The sequence below is a fragment of the Hyperoodon ampullatus genome, assembly GCF_949752795.1.
Source record: "Hyperoodon ampullatus genome assembly, chromosome: 3".
Classification (NCBI taxonomy): Eukaryota; Metazoa; Chordata; class Mammalia; order Artiodactyla; family Ziphiidae; genus Hyperoodon; species Hyperoodon ampullatus.
The window spans coordinates 147,745,672-147,761,770 of NC_136916.1; the positions used below are offsets into that span (position 1 = coordinate 147,745,672).

Consider the following 16,099-nt stretch of genomic DNA (forward strand, 5'->3'; position numbering starts at 1 on the left):
TGGAATGTTTGTCTTTTATATTTACCTGCAAAGGATTTGAGGTCATGAAAAAGAAACTTCCGTGTACTTTTTTTTTTTTTTTTGCGGTACGCGGGCCTCTCACTGTTGTGGCCTCTCCCATTGCGGAGCACAGGCTCTGGACGTGCAGGCTCAGCGGCCATGGCTCACGGGCCCAGCCGCTCCGCGACATGTGGAATCTTCCTGGACCGGGGCACGAACCCGTGTCCCCTGCATCAGCAGGCGGACTCTCAACCACTGCGCCACCAAGGAAGCCCAAAACTTCCATGTACTTTAAGTCCCAGTCTTGTTGGTTCCCTTTGTTATAGCAGTTTAACCTCCCCTGTGATTTTTGTCCCTTCTGACTCGAGAGATAGGGCTGCCTGGATCACTCATTAGCGTGGAAATGGGTGGAGTGTGCCAGGCACGGGATCAAATACTTTACATGCATTATCTCACCTAATTCTCATGATAATCCTATGAATTAACTACGATTATTGACCTATTTCTCACATGCGGAAACTGAGGCTTAGAAAGGTCCAGCACCATACTGAAAGTCATGGATTCTCTCCTTCACAAATATGATTGGAGTGCCTGCGATATGCCAGGCCCTATTTTAGTCTCTGGAGCTTCCCATACTAAGTGTTGAGCCTGAAATTCCAACACACATCTTATTCCAGCTCTGCATGTTTAGCTGATGGGCTCAGCTGCTTCCCCTGTGGATGTCACCTGTAACGCAGCCTAGATGCTTCGGTCCTTGCTAGTAAGGGTTGATGCTGAATCCTTTTACACCTTCTAGCCCGCATCTTTGTAACACAGAGACAAAAACATCGCTAAAGTTACTTGCCCATGATGCAAAATTTGCTCTCCTGAATTAAAAAATGCTACAAGGTTTTGACATCCCCTTTGAGTAAGTCATTTAACTTTAGAAAGAAAATCCTTTAGATCCACAGAGTTAGAAAAGGCACACGGGGTTGAATCAAGGTCCCACCATTTCCAGCTGTGTGACTTTGTGCTTTGGTTTCAACATATTAAAAAAAGAAAAGAGGATGTGAACTGACATTGGAGAGTTGTATAAAGGTTGGATTGGCTAATAAATCCAAAGCCCCAAGCACTATGCCTGGCATACAGTAAGGGAAAGATGGGTGACAGTTTTCATTAAGGAGGATGAAGATTGTAAAGCGGCCACTGGATTCTGCAATTAGGTTAAGGTGAACGTTGAGAGCAGTTCAGTGGAGAGGCGGGGTGGAGGTCCAGCTGTAGGTGAATGAGAGCTCAAGAAAGTGGCACCTCGGAGTGTAGAAACTACCTGTTCTGTAGCTAAATGTGTTGGCTTAGGAAAGGTGAGATGGGGCAGCTTTGACAAGCAACATAGGTGGGGGTTTTTTTGGTTTTTTTTTTTGCGGTACGCGGGCCTCTCACTGTTGTGGCCACTCCCGTTGCGGAGCACAGGCTCCGGACGTTCAGGCTCAGCGGCCATGGCTCACGGGCCCAGCCGCTCCGCGGCATGTGGGATCCTCCTGGACCGGGGCACGAACCCGTGTCCCCTGCATCGGCAGGCGGACTCTCAACCACTGCGCCACCAGGGAAGCCCTGTTTTTTTAAGTTTTAAAGAGGGAAACTAAGCAGGTTTGACAATTAAAGATTAAAGAGATAATGGAGAGGTCAGGACTTAAGACTGAAAAAAAAAATTGATGGAGCAAGGTCTGGAATCTGGTGCATAAAGGACCAAAGTTTGAAATTTAGCTCCTTCTTTCTTTGAGGCAGAGAAGGGGAAGATGGGTGAAGATATATGTAATTTGAAGATAGAGGGGAGAGAGACTGAGGCAAAGGCAGCCTGATCAATTCTACTTTCCAGGTAAAGCAGGAAGTATTGTGGTAGTTAGCCCCCAAGATGACCCCCAACCATCCCCCGACCTGGTCCTCACAGCCTGTGTACTTCTCTTTCGCATTGTACCAAGTTTGGCTGTGTGACCGATAGCATATGGCAGAAGCTATGTGTTATGGGTTGAATTGTGTGCCCCCCAAAAATGTATGTTGAAGTTCTAACCCCCAGTACCTCAGATGTGACTTTATCAGGAAGTAGGTCTTTACAAAGGTCATTAAGTTAAAATGAGCTCATTAGGGTGGGCCCTAATCCAATGTGATCGGTGTCCTTATAAAAAGGAGGAATTTGGGGAATTCCCTGGCAGTCCAGTGACTAGGACTCCGAGCTTCCTGCAGGGGGCAGGGGTTCGATCCCTGGTAGGGGGAATTAAGATCCTGCATGCTGTGCGGCACGGCCAAAACAAACAAACAAACAAACAAAAAACAACAAGAACAAAAAAAGGCGGAAATTTGGACACAAATTCAAAGAAAGACAGACAGGTACAAAAGGTAGATGATGTGAAGACACACAGGAAAAGATGGCCATGTGACTGAAGTGATGCATCTCCAAGCCAGGAACACCAAGAATTGCTGGTAAACACCAGAAACTGGGAAGTAGCAAGGAAGGATCCTCCTCTAGAGCTGTCAGAGGGAGCATGGCCTTGCTGACACCTTGATGTAGGACTTCCAGCCTCCAGAACAGTGACACAATACGTTTCTATTGTTTTAACCCACCCAGATTTTGGTATGTTGTTATGGCAGCCTAGCAAACTAAAACCCTATGGTATGTCATTTCTAAGATCAGGTTATGAAAAGATTGTCGTTTCCATCTTGGATGTACTCTCTCTCTCTCAGGTCATTCCTTCTTAAGATAGCTAGCTGCAGGTTGTGAGGACATTCAGGCAGCTTATGGACAGGCCCACATGGAGAAGAACTGAGGTTTCCAGCCAACAGCCAGCAAGGAACTGAGGTCCATCAATAGTCAGGCGAGTGAGCTTGGAAGGAGAACCCTCTAGTTCAGGTAAGACTGCAGCCCCAATCAACATCAACAGCTTACTGTGGGTTCATTTGAGACTCTAAGCCAGAGCCACACAGTCAAACCAGCCCTGAATTCCTGACTCACAATGACTATGAGATAGTAAATATTCGCTGTCTTAAGATGCTAAATTTGGGGTAATTTGCTACACAGTAGTAGATACCCCTGCCAACAAAGAAGGAAAAATGGTCACTTGAGAAAAGGAGAGAAAACATGAGATGGCTGCTGAGATAACAGGAAAGGCAGGAGTAAACCAAAAAATGCGGGTCTGGTTAGTGGTTGCAACTATAGTTGGAAACCACCCGATTAAAGTGTCAGTTAAGTATTCAGATTCCTAAGCCTCCAATTCCTGAATCAGGCTCTCTGGGAAAATGGCACGGGGAATCTGCATTTGAAATACAGTAGTGCCCAAATGATTCTTTTCAAGAACCACTGAGTTAGAGGATAATTGAGAGTAGAGGTAAAAGTGGGACAGAAACAGCAACTAAAGCTAGAATTTAAATTGGGTGTTAATTCATAGCACAAACTGATATCAAATAACCACACTGCTATGGACCTATAAAGAATTTCTAATTTTTGTCAACAAATTCTGAATTAGTGGGAATTACTTTCTATCTCTGCCTTAAAAAATATTCCCAGGAGGTTTAAAAAAAATTTTTTTTTAATTTTTATTTTTTTTGGCTGTGCTGGGTCTTCATTGCTGTGCGTGGGCTTTCTCTAGTTGCGGTGAGCGGGGGCTACTCTTCGTTGTGGTGCACGGGCTTCTCATTGTGGTGGCTTCTCTTGTTGTGGAGCACGGGCTCTAGTTGCGAGGGCTTCAGCAGTTGCAGCACCCGGGCTCAGTAGTTGCAGCACGCAGGCCCTAGAGTGCGTGGGCTTCTGTAGTTGTGGCGTGTGGGCTTAGTTCCTCAGTGACATGGGGGATCTTCCCGGACCAGGGATCGAACCCATGTACCCTGAATTGGCAGGCGGATTCTTAACCACTGCGCTACCAGGGAAGTCCTTCTCAGGAGCTCTTATGCTAACCTTTGCTCCTTCTCTCTGAAGATACTGCCCCATTTCTCCTTCAGTTCAATCCCTATGCAGAGATGCTCTGCCTATTCTAATTTCTACCTCACTCTAAACTTCTCTGGCCTTGGTGGTGAGAACTCTGCAAATTCAGAAGTGTTTCCTGTTTCTGGGATTTCTGGGCCCACCCTACTGCACAGAAAGGTATCCCATGAAGGTCATGCTGCAGCTTTTGTGATCAGGGCTGTGGCAGGAAAATCTGTAAGTGGGATGTTCTGGGCAGAACAGAGCATTAGATTCTCTGAGCCCCAGTTTCCTCATTTAAACAATGTTATAACACCTACATGGAAGGGCTGGCCTGAGGATTGACTGAGATAATGGGAGTAATGTCCTTATCACATGCCTGGAACATAATAGTGGCTCAGGAAATGGCAGCTGTCAATATTAAAAGGGATGGGAAGGAGAATATGCTTAGGTGCCCTGAATTTAATCTTGATGTTAGAATGGTTTGTGTCCCAGTCAGGGCTCCAGCCACAACCTGAGTGACATATGAGTATTTGGAGCAGGGAAGATGGTTTTTATGGAGAACAAAAATGTGAGTTCCTGAACCTAAGTCAGTATTAGAGAACACTCCTGGCTGAGTATTAGAATCACCTGCAGCCCTTACTAACAAACTGGGACTCCTCCCCAGGCCAATTAAAGCAGAATTTTCTGCCAGGAGGACTCAGGCAGCAGAAAACTTCAAACACTTCCCAGGTGATTTTAGTATACAGCTGGTGCTAAGAAAGACTCATCTAGGCACTCAAATTAAAGTAGTGGGTTCACAGGTATTTTAATTACTGTGCACTATATTAAACAACAACAACCAAAGCAGGAAGTAGCAATAGAAAGAAGTCAGATGAGTATGTAGGGATGAATCTGAGTCAAAAATCGAACATTTGAAAAAAACATAAATTTCCAAGAGAAATTATTTAAGGATACTTATTCTTTAAAAAAAAAAGTTAGTATTATTATCTAGAAGCAAGGAAGTCAACACTTTTAGTGTTGGGAGTTTTGGATAGGAATTTTTAAGCATCTAGTGATATTTAGGACATTTTCGGAAAAACAGAATTGGCCAGAATGAATATTTTTCCTTAGGCATATAGTTGTATCCTATTAAGTGGAAAACAGATAAAAATTTGAATATACACTTTTGATCATAAATATATTAAACAAACATGGGAAAATGCCCATGATTAAGTTTTATGAATAAAACCCCTCATGATACCATTTCTATATATGAGGATGATTCATATTTTGAAAATACAGTTGTGCTTATAGAAAAACACTAAACGGAAGTTATAAAAAAAAACCTAAATAGTTATCCCTTAGGGTTGGAAGTAAGAATGACCTTTTAAATTCTCATATCTATGTTTTAAAAAATGATGAGGTATTACTTTTGAATTGGAAAAAAAATAAAACAGTCAGAAAAAACCCACACACAAGAAAGAAATACAGCAAAATATAAGCAGAGGTTGATTTGATGAGATGAGATTGTGAGCATTTCCTTCTTTCGATTATTCTTCCTGTTGAACATTTTTGTGACAATGAGTATCTATTTCTTTTTATGATTGGAACAAAAGAGACTCTATTTAAAAATAAAGATCAAATCCTGTCTCCTTGTTTATGAGTTTACCTTCTGACAAAGGGAGTTGGGTGAAGCATTTACAGAGCAGTTTGAAGTTTAGGAATCACTTAGCTCAGGGGTATGCAAACGTTTTCCGAAAAGGGCCAGGTAGTAATTATTCTAGGTTTTTTGGTCTATGTGGTCTCTGTTGAAAGTATTCAGCCCTGCTTTTGTGGCAGGACAACAGATATAGACACTAAGCAAATGAACAGGAGTGGCTGTGTTCCAAAAAAACTTTATTGATCGATACTGACCTTTGAATTTTATATAATTTTCATGTGTCATGAAATATTATTCTTCTTTGGATTCCCCTCCCCCCATTATTAAAAATGTAAAATCATCCTCAGGCCATACAAAAACAGTTGAGAGGCTGGATTAGGCCCAAAGGCCATACTTTGCTGACTCCTGAGTTAGATAAAAATCAGGGATGTGATGAAGGAAACTTCCCACAGTTATGCTGAAAGTCTCCCAAAGAGATGGCTTTGATAAACTCTGTTTATTTTAATCTGTAATTTCTTTGCATCTTTTTTCCTTTACTAAAGATTTGCTACTCACTTGGATGCCTTAGGAAAAAGATGCCAAGTCATTTTGTTGAAACATTAATATAGGAACAGGAACACCTGAAAGAAATGCAAACCCAGTTCTACAAATACTGAGTCTTTTCTGTGCTAGGCATTCCTGGAGACAAAAACATGAATAACACATACCTTTATTATAAGTCAGTGATGAAGGAATTATAGGGGTGTACACAGAATATCGTAGGATCACATAGAAGGGAGAGTAATTCTGCTCATGGAAGATGACCTTGTGTTTATTGGAGAAGTTGGTAAGAAAATCTGGTAGGGAGACAGGCAGTTTTCACGGAAAAAACAAACACTGAAGAAGACAAGTTGTTTAAAATAGAGTAGATTAAGTCACTAGGAACTATTAATGAACAATTTGTGGAAGTCACAAACTTTTTAACAGTAAATAAATCAAGAGACTTTATTAAAAAGTTAATCCAAAAGAAACTCACGACACCTCGGGCTGAAAGCAGCTACTTTTTTTATATCATTCTTCTTTTTCACCCCAGAAAATATTTTCCAGATTACTTTCTCTTATTGCAGCAAAAATAATGTTTAGTGAGTGAAATCACAAGATGTTGCTTCCATATTCAACACAGAATGTAGAAAATAATTGGGAGGCTGATTTTTTTTTTTTAATTATGCAGAAAGCAAACAAATGCAATTAAATAAGTACAGGTTTGGAACAATTTGTGCATTATAAAATGCCTATGTTTATCAGGCTAGCAGCTAAAAGTAAGTGTTTTAATTTAACAAATACATATTTTCTTTTAAATCCATCCTTAATTGGCCACACCATAACTAACTTCACAATTTTGCTCTGTACTCGCAGAGGCGCTTTTAAAAATAAACATACAGGACTTCCCTGGTGGCGCAGTGGTTGAGAGTCCGCCTGCCGATGCAGGGGACGCGGGCTCGTCCCCCGCTCTGGGAAGATCCCATGTGCCGCGGAGTGGCTGGGCCCGTGAGCCATGGCCGCTGAGCCTGCGCGTCCGGAGCCTGTGCTCCGCAACGGGAGAGGCCACACAGTGAGAGCCCCGCGTATCGGAAAAAAAAAAAAATAATAATAATAAAATAAAATAAACATACAAATGTATGAATGGATGAGTTCATGCCATACAAACTATCCAAGTTCTAATCCAGAGTTCCCAAGGGCCCTGGAGGTCAGAGTAAGGGCTGGTAGCTCTGCTCTTTCTCGAACTACTTTATTTCTGTGTAACTCTAGTTGCAAGCAGCAACCCTAGATTCTGGGCATCTCTCAAAAATGGGGTTAAATTAAAGAAAAGTAACTTTTTCACCATCATTCTCTTTATTGCCTAAGTTTCTAAGCCTGCCAACCTTACTGGGAAAATGCAAAGTTAACAATGTGAAGGGCTACCGTTTCACACTTACTTTGAAAACACACTTTCTGTTTCTGAAGAATGGTAGACTTTTATGTATTACATTACAGAAACCGGAACAGGAGTTAACCAAATACCGTTTGGATTTAGATGTAGCTTGAAACACCTTCTTAGCCAGCACAATCCTAGAGTGTGGAAAAGCAGAGGTCGGCATTCTGGCCTCAATTTCAGATGGCCTTCTAGCCACAGTCCCAGTTTCAGTATCTCATGACCCCCAAACCTTCCATTTAAACAATACTGCAGCTCCTTAGACTTCTTACTATAACTAACCCGTAAGTCCGTCATACGGTTAAAATATTCACTTGAGCATCAGGGAGCGCCCTCCAAAGTGCAACCGTAAATTGCAAGCAGCAAGGGCTCAGAGATGGCCAGATATTTTTGCAAAGCCTGAGTTTCTTTCACCCAGTATGCTTCAGGGTAGTAAGAAAAAACAAGATAAAGAAGAGGTGTGGGGACTTCCCCGGTCGTCCAGTGGTTAAGAATCAGGGTTTCCACTGCAGGGGGCACAGGTATGATCCCTGGTCGGGGAACTAAGATCCTGCATGCCACAGCACGGCGAAAACAAACAAACAAACAAAGAAAAGGTGTCATTTGCCTTAGGGTATTTTTATGAGGGAGATAATTATGAACTGAACTTCACGGCCTAAGGGGAACCAGCCAGTCTTCCACCTTGGCCTCTTCGGCGCTGAGAACCTGGCGGCCACGCCCATGCCAGGTCCCTCCCCCTCGGCCCCGCCCACCGCGAGTGCGGGTCACTTAGGCCGTCACCATAACGGGGCCCGGCCCCTCGACACCTCTGTTTCCGACCCAATGGGGCGGTGCCAGGGGCGGTCCCGGAAGTGACGCAAGGACGCGCCCTCCATTTTGTAGGACGCCAGAGCAGCTAAGTGCGTCAGTTGTGGAGAGACGTAGACGAGTTGAGTCCTGGTCTGCGGGGAGGCTGCCGGCTCCGTTGCAGACTACGGACCTCTCTGGGTCTCAGCTGACAAAGATCCTGTCCGGTAGGTGAGTGGCTCACTTTGAGGGAAAGGCTTCTCGGATCGAGGCTTCTTCATGGCCGCTCAGATCGCGAGTGGTCATGGCTGCTCTCTGTGCGGAGGACGGCGTCCAAATGAGCGCAGTTTATTCGAGGTGGGCGCTGGGGCACGTCTCCCTTTGGGTATTGTTTGAGGGGACCTGACGGGGGAAGGGCGGTCCTGGTCACGGTCGTTTTTACCGAGGGGTCGTGTGCCCCTCCCTGCCTCCTTCACTCTCCGAACCCGGCGAGTAGTGGGCCGAGACCTTTGCTCGGGGTGTGGTCGGGGCTGTCCCAGGGCGGGTACAGTGACCCGGAGCGGTGGGGTCGGGAGAGGGGGGAGGGGACAGGGAGTTTGGCACGCACGGCTGTCCCCACCGCCGGCTCCGAGGCCGCCATTTTGTGACTGTTCTGCGGCCGCCCGCCGTCGTCTGCGCAGGCGAGGCGGTGGCGTCACGAGATTCCGGCTTCCACCCGCTGTGACTCTCCTGGGAGGCGGCGACGCGCGCGCGGCTCGTCGCCATTGGGCTGGCCTTGCGGAGGGGGGGTCGGCTCCGCCCGCACTTCTCGGCCTTTCCTGACTGCGGCAGACGGGAGGGGGCCAGAAGAGCCGGGGAGAGAGTGCGGCTGCGCAGTTCCTGAGGCGGCAGTGGGCGTTGCGGTTGCTGCGGTCTGGGCCCAGGGAAGGATCGTGTTGGGAGCCGAGTTTTAATTTTGTCTGCAAGGGACCTGGCCTAGTTAAGAGGCACTCTTGGCAGTCTTGTTTATAACATCACCGGGTAAACATTTTATTTTATGCCGTTTATGTTTTTGATCCCTTGACCAGACATTCTTCTGACATTTCACCGGTATTATCTCAATTGAATTATTTACTGACAGGAAGTAGTAGCCGGACATGAGTGGCTGTCGAGTATTCATCGGGAGGTTAAATCCAGCGGCCCGGGAGAAGGACGTGGAAAGATTCTTCAAGGGGTATGGACGAATACGAGATATTGATCTGAAAAGAGGCTTTGGTTTTGTGGTGAGTATTTAGAACTGGTTGACTTATCTGTTGTTAAGTGGGTAAAGATTGTGGTAACCAGTGCCTTCGATTTTATTGAGTCCAGGTAGAGTATCTTTAGGAAATGCTTTGCATCCTTGAGGCAGTGATTTTCTTAAGGAATAAAAGAGCCTCACTGGTGGCTGAGAGAAATCACTGCTGGTCGCTTTTTGATGGGGCTGAGCTATATGCTGTTGTCATTAAGATACTCTTCCTGGGCTTTCACAGGTATTTACTGGTTTTAATGGGTTGTAGAATACACTTTTAAAGGCGTGTGAAACATTTGGGGTTTTTCATGTTTGTAATTTAGGAATTTGAGGATCCCAGGGATGCAGATGATGCCGTATATGAACTTGATGGAAAAGAACTCTGCAGTGAAAGGTGAGGATCTCGTTTTTAGTTTTATCACTAGTTAGCACTGCAGAAATAGAGCAGACTAGGTCAGCTGGGTATTTATTTCTAAATAGGTCTCTGACATAGCTCAAGTGGATAATGAAGAAGTTTCTTCCCTTTCTGTAGGGTTACAATTGAACATGCCAGGGCTCGATCTCGAGGCGGAAGAGGTAGAGGACGCTACTCAGACCGTTTTAGTAGTCGCAGACCTCGAAATGATAGACGGTATGTGATGGATGGCGGATGGCTGCGTTGAACAAGCGTTGCTGCAGGAGGAGGCTTTAATGTTTAAAAACCATTAGCAATAAGCGATTTTGCCGTTTGCGTATAATCAGTTCTGTTACGTCCACTGTTCCTGTAAGTGTGTGAGTCATAAAATAATGCAGAAACTGTTGGCGGAAGTCATTTGAATGACTTGTCATATCTGATTGCTTGAACTTGCCCACAACTGAACACAATAAGTGCACGTTGCTTCATTTCTTCCATTGTGAGCGCTCATTTTCTTCTTCAGAAATGCTCCACCTGTAAGAACAGAAAATCGGCTTATAGTTGAGAATTTATCTTCAAGAGTCAGCTGGCAGGTTTGTTGAAATACAGTTTTGAGATATTTTAATGTGGCTTTTTAAATATTAGTGGGTAGCTAATGTTTTTATTAATGTTTTATTAAAAGTAGTTTTATTTTTAAATTAATGGACTTAATCGTAATTTTAAAATTTTAATTAAATGTAATTGGGGGATATTTCAAACTTTAATATTAGTGATCAAATGTAAATGTTTTGAGGATATATTTTCTTGTTTTTTAATATCAATTTTAACCAAATATTAAACCCTTTATTTGCCAGCCTATCTGTGTCGTTGGCCTTATGACGAGGAGTGCCTGTGGGTTATCCTAATCGTTGTCTTGGTCACTCTTGGTTGGGCCTGGTTGACTTTGCCAGTCAGCTCCTACAGTGATCAATTGGCCACCTCTAGATCTGTGTTTGCCGGTCTAGACGTAATCGGTGCACTTCCTTGAAGTGCCAGGTTGCAGCGATCCCAGAGCGTTGATAACGTGATCTGATCCCTAAGTTGAGAGCTGTCTTCCTGTAACGCTTCCGAATAAGAGGTCCTGGTCGAAAAGAGTTGAAAGATACGAAATTAGGTGGTCGTTGGAATCCTGATCGCAGTAAAGTGGTCCTTGGTAACTACACAAGAGTAGAACATGTCTGCATCCGCCAGTAGTCTGCTAATAGGGAGGGCTGTGCGATTAAAGGCTTCCATCGATTGGGTAGTGTCCTTCAAGTGGGTGGCGAAGAGCCAGTCGGGCATATGTCATGAAGGTTTCTCCGACCGATTAATGGTTTGCTGCTTGACTAGCCTAGGGAAATAATAATAAAGGTAAAGTAAACTTTTTTAATGACATATGGGGCACAAGATAACTGGTGTCTTGTAAATGTTTTGTTTTTAAATATAAAATTTCTACTTTAGTCTTTACTTTAAAAATATGTATTGTTTCTTTTTGTTTTGTTTTTGTTTTTTGTTTTGTTTTTTTCCTTTTGTATTGAGCTCAGTATAGACTAATACTACTTTAATGTTAAAATCTAAATTTCCTGGCATTTTGCTTAAAAGCAATATGCTATTTGCTTATTTCGTGCCCTGACATATATTATTTTTAAATTCTGATAGAATACAAGTGTGGTAAATACCATGTTTGTACTTTATCTAACATCTTCTCTTTCAGTAGTCTTGTTTTTATACAATGTGGTTGTTTGTGTGTCATATTTCCTTTTCTCTGCTTAACACAATCGTCTTGTGTTAAGGATCTCAAAGATTTCATGAGACAAGCTGGGGAAGTAACCTTTGCGGACGCACATCGACCTAAATTAAATGAAGGGTGAGTATGTACTGGAGTATGAGAGCCTTTTAAAATATTCTGAAAGTTTTATTCTGAATGTTCGAGCTCTCAAAGTTTGGACACGCTGGAATGTAGCAGTTCTCAGTCAGGGTTGAGTTTGCTCCTCAGGGTACATGTGGCAGTTCTGGAGACCTTTTGGTTGTCATGATTGAGGGTGCTGCTGGCATCTTGTGAGAAGAGGTCTGGGATGTTAGTAATCATCCTATAATGCACAGGAAAGCTTCTCACCCCCAAAGAATCATCTAGCTTAAAATGTCAACGGTTTGGAGGTTGCAAAGTCTTGCTCTCATGCTGTTTTATCTGTAAAGAGATGACTCAATATAGCAATAGCAAAATGAACATTAAAAAGGTACTTAAACTAGACTGATAACATAGTTTGTGAGACGATAAGAAGTATATAACTTTACAAATGGCATTTTTTTTCTTTGTAGGGTAGTTGAGTTTGCCTCTTATGGTGACTTAAAGAATGCTATTGAAAAACTTTCTGGAAAAGAAATAAATGGGAGAAAAATCAAATTAATTGAAGGCAGCAAAAGGCACAGGTATCTCTTTAAATTGTTTTTTAATATAAATTTATTTTATTTTGGCTGCGTTGGGTCTTCGTTGCAGCGCTTGGGCTTTTATAGTTGCGGCGAGTGGGGGCTACTCTTCATTGCGGTTCGTGGGCCTCGCGTTGGGGTGGCTTCTCATTGCGGTGCACGGGCTCTAGGTGCTTGGGCGTCGGTAGTTGGCAGCACCCGGGCTCACTAGTTGTGGCTCGCGGGCTCTGGAGCTCAGGCTCAGTAGTTGTGGCACACGGGCTTAGTTGCTCCACGGCGTGTGGGTTCTTCCTGGACCAGGGATCAAACCCGTTTCCCCTGCATTGGCAGGCGGATTCTTAATCACTGTGCCACCAGGGATGTCCTGTTTAAATTTTTAGGTCAAAGTTTTATTTAATGGATTTGTAGGGCCTGCCACTTAGTTTTTTGTTTTTTGTTTTCTGTTTTTTTTTCTCATTCCTAGTAGGTCACGAAGCAGGTCTCGTTCCCGGACCAGGAGTTCCTCGAGGTCTCGTAGCCGTTCTCGGTCCCGGAGTCGCAAGTCTTACAGCCGGTCCAGGAGCCGGAGCCGGAGCCGGAGCAAATCCCGTTCTGTTAGTAGGTCTCCTGTGCCTGAGAAGAGCCAGAAACGTGGTTCTTCAAGTAGATCTAAGTCTCCAGCATCTGTGGATCGCCAGAGGTCCAGGTCCAGGTCCCGGTCCCGGTCAAGGTCCAGATCAGTTGACAGTGGCAATTAAACTGTAAATAACTTGCCCTGGGGGCCTTTTTAAAAAAAAAAAAAAATTCCCAAACCATACTTGCTAAAAATTCTGGTAAGTATGTGCTTTTCTGTGGGGGTGGGATTTGGAGGGGGGTTGGGTTGGGTTGGGCTGGGTATCTTTGTAGATGTGGACCACCAGGGGTTGTTGAAAACTAATTGTATTAAATGTTTTTGATAAGCCTTCTGCTCACATTTTTGTGAATGTCTGAAGTATATAGTTTGTGTATATTGACAGAGCTCTTTTATAACTAAAGCAAATTTAATTTTTTTGTACTAGAAAAATTTGAACGTTTTAGTTCCTGGTTATTCAAATATGTTAATACAGAATTAGTTTAATGCCTCACTTAAACTAATTAATAGCTTTGGACACTTAAAAGAGCTCTAAATTTGCTTGTACGTAAAGGCTTAATTTGAGTTTTCCTTGTTAGGGTCAAGGGTGTCCATCCACCCACCCTTTAACAGCTGCCTGGCAAAGACGTTAAAAGCAGCTGTTTGTTATTGATAATAAAAGATTATAAAACTGATTTTGTCTGTTTGTTTGAAGGAAGTATGGCTACATCCTCCTCCTTCCCCATGCACATTTGACACATTTAAAATCCCTGGTAGAGAAGGCTGTAGTAGTGAGGTATGGTGAGCCTTTTTTTTTTTTTTAATTAGTACCGTTGACATTTCTTGGCTAGTCAGAAGATGGACAAAGAAGTGTGAACTGTTCAAAACAGTGATGACTAACAGTTGTTACGACGGTTTCCCTTGTGTGTGATCCTCCTGTCCTTTAACCACCCAATTTTGTTTGGCGTCACGTTATTTAGGCCTTCCATAGCCAAGAGAAGGACAATTTGGGAAGCAAGATTGTAAAATTTAATGTTTTATGCCTAACTTAAAGGTTGTAATATAATTTTGATGGTCGGAGATCATCACGTAAAACTTTTTTAAAATCACTGCACATGAATGCTTTAAGGGGCTTTCACATGCTTTTCCTTGTCCTGAGACATGGATGTAACAGTCTGTTAAAGGGAAAACAGTTGGGTAGTGAAAACTGCCTAAGGTTCTACATCCATCTCTGTTAAGTGTTAGAGCCCTATACCTATAGGAAATTAGTTTTATTGTTTCTTCTAGGAATATCATAGACTCATTTGAGTGCTAGTCTAGATAAATACTTGTAAGCAGAACAGTAAATAACAAATAGTAGCCACTATTAAGTCCCTTGTCTGTATAGTCACTGAATTCTTAGTGTAGTGTATATATAATTCCTGGTATTAGAACCCAGGAAGTCTAGTTCCAGAACCCCCAAACCACACTCATCGGACCTAACCTTTCAGGGATTTTGAGGAATGCAGAATTAGAAACCGTGGGAAGATTGGGCTTCCCCAAAGTGTGGGGATTGGGTAGTGGGAATCTCCATATGTGGAGGCTGGGGTTAAAAGTTCTTGGCGTGAAAGCTGCCCCGTGTTCAAGACTGCAGGACTCGGGCCATAAAATTGTGAAGCTGATCTTTTTAACGCAAACTCTTCTAGGGAGAGTTTGTGTGGTATACTTGTTTATTCACTTAGATGTGGGGTACTCTGCTTACCAAATGGGAACCTAGGTTTTTTTTCTTTACAGTGTATGTGAAACGGAGAGGCACAATTATTTTCCCCCTTGGGCTTTTTAGATACGGTAACTCGGTGGTGTGGTGTGGTGTGGTGTATGTTTGACGTTTTACCAGTGACTTCACTTCTCTATCGTTAAATAGGTAACATCAGTGGCTTACCACTTTTAATAAGATAAAGCCCTCTCTTTGAACAAATGGCAGAGATGACTAAGTTATTTTGAACTGATAAGTTGGCCTGAATTCCCAGATACAGGACATGAGAAGTAAAGAGTGTGGGTATATAATCCTAAGCAAAGTTTTAGGACCAGCTTTTGCAGGGCGTAAAGTAACTCGTTTTGTATTGGGCTGTGCTGCGGGGAGTGTGGGATCTTAGTTCCCGGACCAGGGGTCGAACCCGTGCCCCCTGCAGTGGAAGCACGGAGTCTTAAGCACTGGGCGGCCAGGGAAGTCCTTGTAACTTGTTTTTTTATATACAGTTGGCCCTTGAACAGCACAGGTTTGGTCTTCATGGGTCCACTTATATACAGACTTTTTTCAACAAATACGCGTTGCCGTATTACATGATCCATGATTGGTTGAATCAGTTGACGTGGAATCTTAAGATACAGAGGGCTGACTAAAGTATACTCGAATTTTCAGCAACATGGAGTTTGGCTGTTCAGGGGTCAACTTAGTCCTCTAAGGAAAGTTTGAGTGTAATATATCTCAAGTTCAGCCATAACCTTCCTCAAAAAGCTGAACCTTAACATTTGTTCTGCCTCACCGAGTCTACTAGTAGATGATGTCAGCTAGATATGAGAGAAAACACTTTGAACCAATACATAAATGGTAAAATATTTAAGGCTGATAGGCGGTAGATCTCACAATTTTTTTTTAAACAAATGTGCATTTTTAAGAGGTGGTTAGTGACCCAAATTATTGGTGTTCTGGTGCTGGGAGTACTGGTAGTTCTGGACATTTGCCAGACCGATGCCCTAAAATTTACTTGTCTTGGTTTCGATTGAACCTAATCACATTAAGTGGTATGAAAATTACAAGAAACTCTAGGCATGGTCAGCTGTTTGCAAGTGTTGTTGTTAATCTTCCACCTAGTTTTTTTTTTTTTCTAGATTTATTTTTTTTGTTTATGGCTGCGTTGGGTCTTCGTTACTGTGCATGGGCTTTCTTTAGTTGCGGTGAGCAGGGGCTACTCTACATTGCGGTGCACAGGCTTCTCATTGCGGTGGCTTCTCGTTGCGGAGCATGGGCTCTAGGCACACGGGCTTCGGTAGTTGTGGCTCGCGGGCTGTAGAGCGCAGGCTCAGTAGTTGTGGCGCATGGGCTTAGTTGCTC

The 16,099-nt window shown here is 43.3% G+C and overlaps 1 protein-coding gene across 1 annotated transcript; it reads left to right on the top strand.

Annotated features, from left to right (window-relative positions):
* The first annotated feature begins 9,445 nt into the window (after positions 1-9,445).
* SRSF5 (serine and arginine rich splicing factor 5) lies at positions 9,446-13,212 on the top strand. The gene is made up of 7 exons (XM_079700568.1): positions 9,446-9,572; positions 9,901-9,971; positions 10,110-10,208; positions 10,495-10,564; positions 11,783-11,856; positions 12,309-12,419; positions 12,880-13,212. The coding sequence occupies exons 1-7, from the start codon at positions 9,447-9,449 to the stop codon at positions 13,151-13,153; spliced, it is 825 nt and encodes a 274-aa protein (XP_079556694.1). The 5' UTR covers position 9,446; the 3' UTR covers positions 13,154-13,212.
* Positions 13,213-16,099: the final 2,887 nt, after the last annotated feature.

Bases quoted from the DNA above. Each gene is read 5' to 3' on its own strand.
- SRSF5 (XM_079700568.1), top strand. From the start codon at position 9,447: ATGAGTGGCTGTCGAGTATTCATCGGGAGGTTAAATCCAGCGGCCCGG. The intron at 9,573-9,900 runs GTGAGTATTTAG...TTTGTAATTTAG, and splicing joins AAAGAGGCTTTGGTTTTGTG to GAATTTGAGGATCCCAGGGA. The intron at 10,565-11,782 runs GTTTGTTGAAAT...TCTTGTGTTAAG, and splicing joins CTTCAAGAGTCAGCTGGCAG to GATCTCAAAGATTTCATGAG.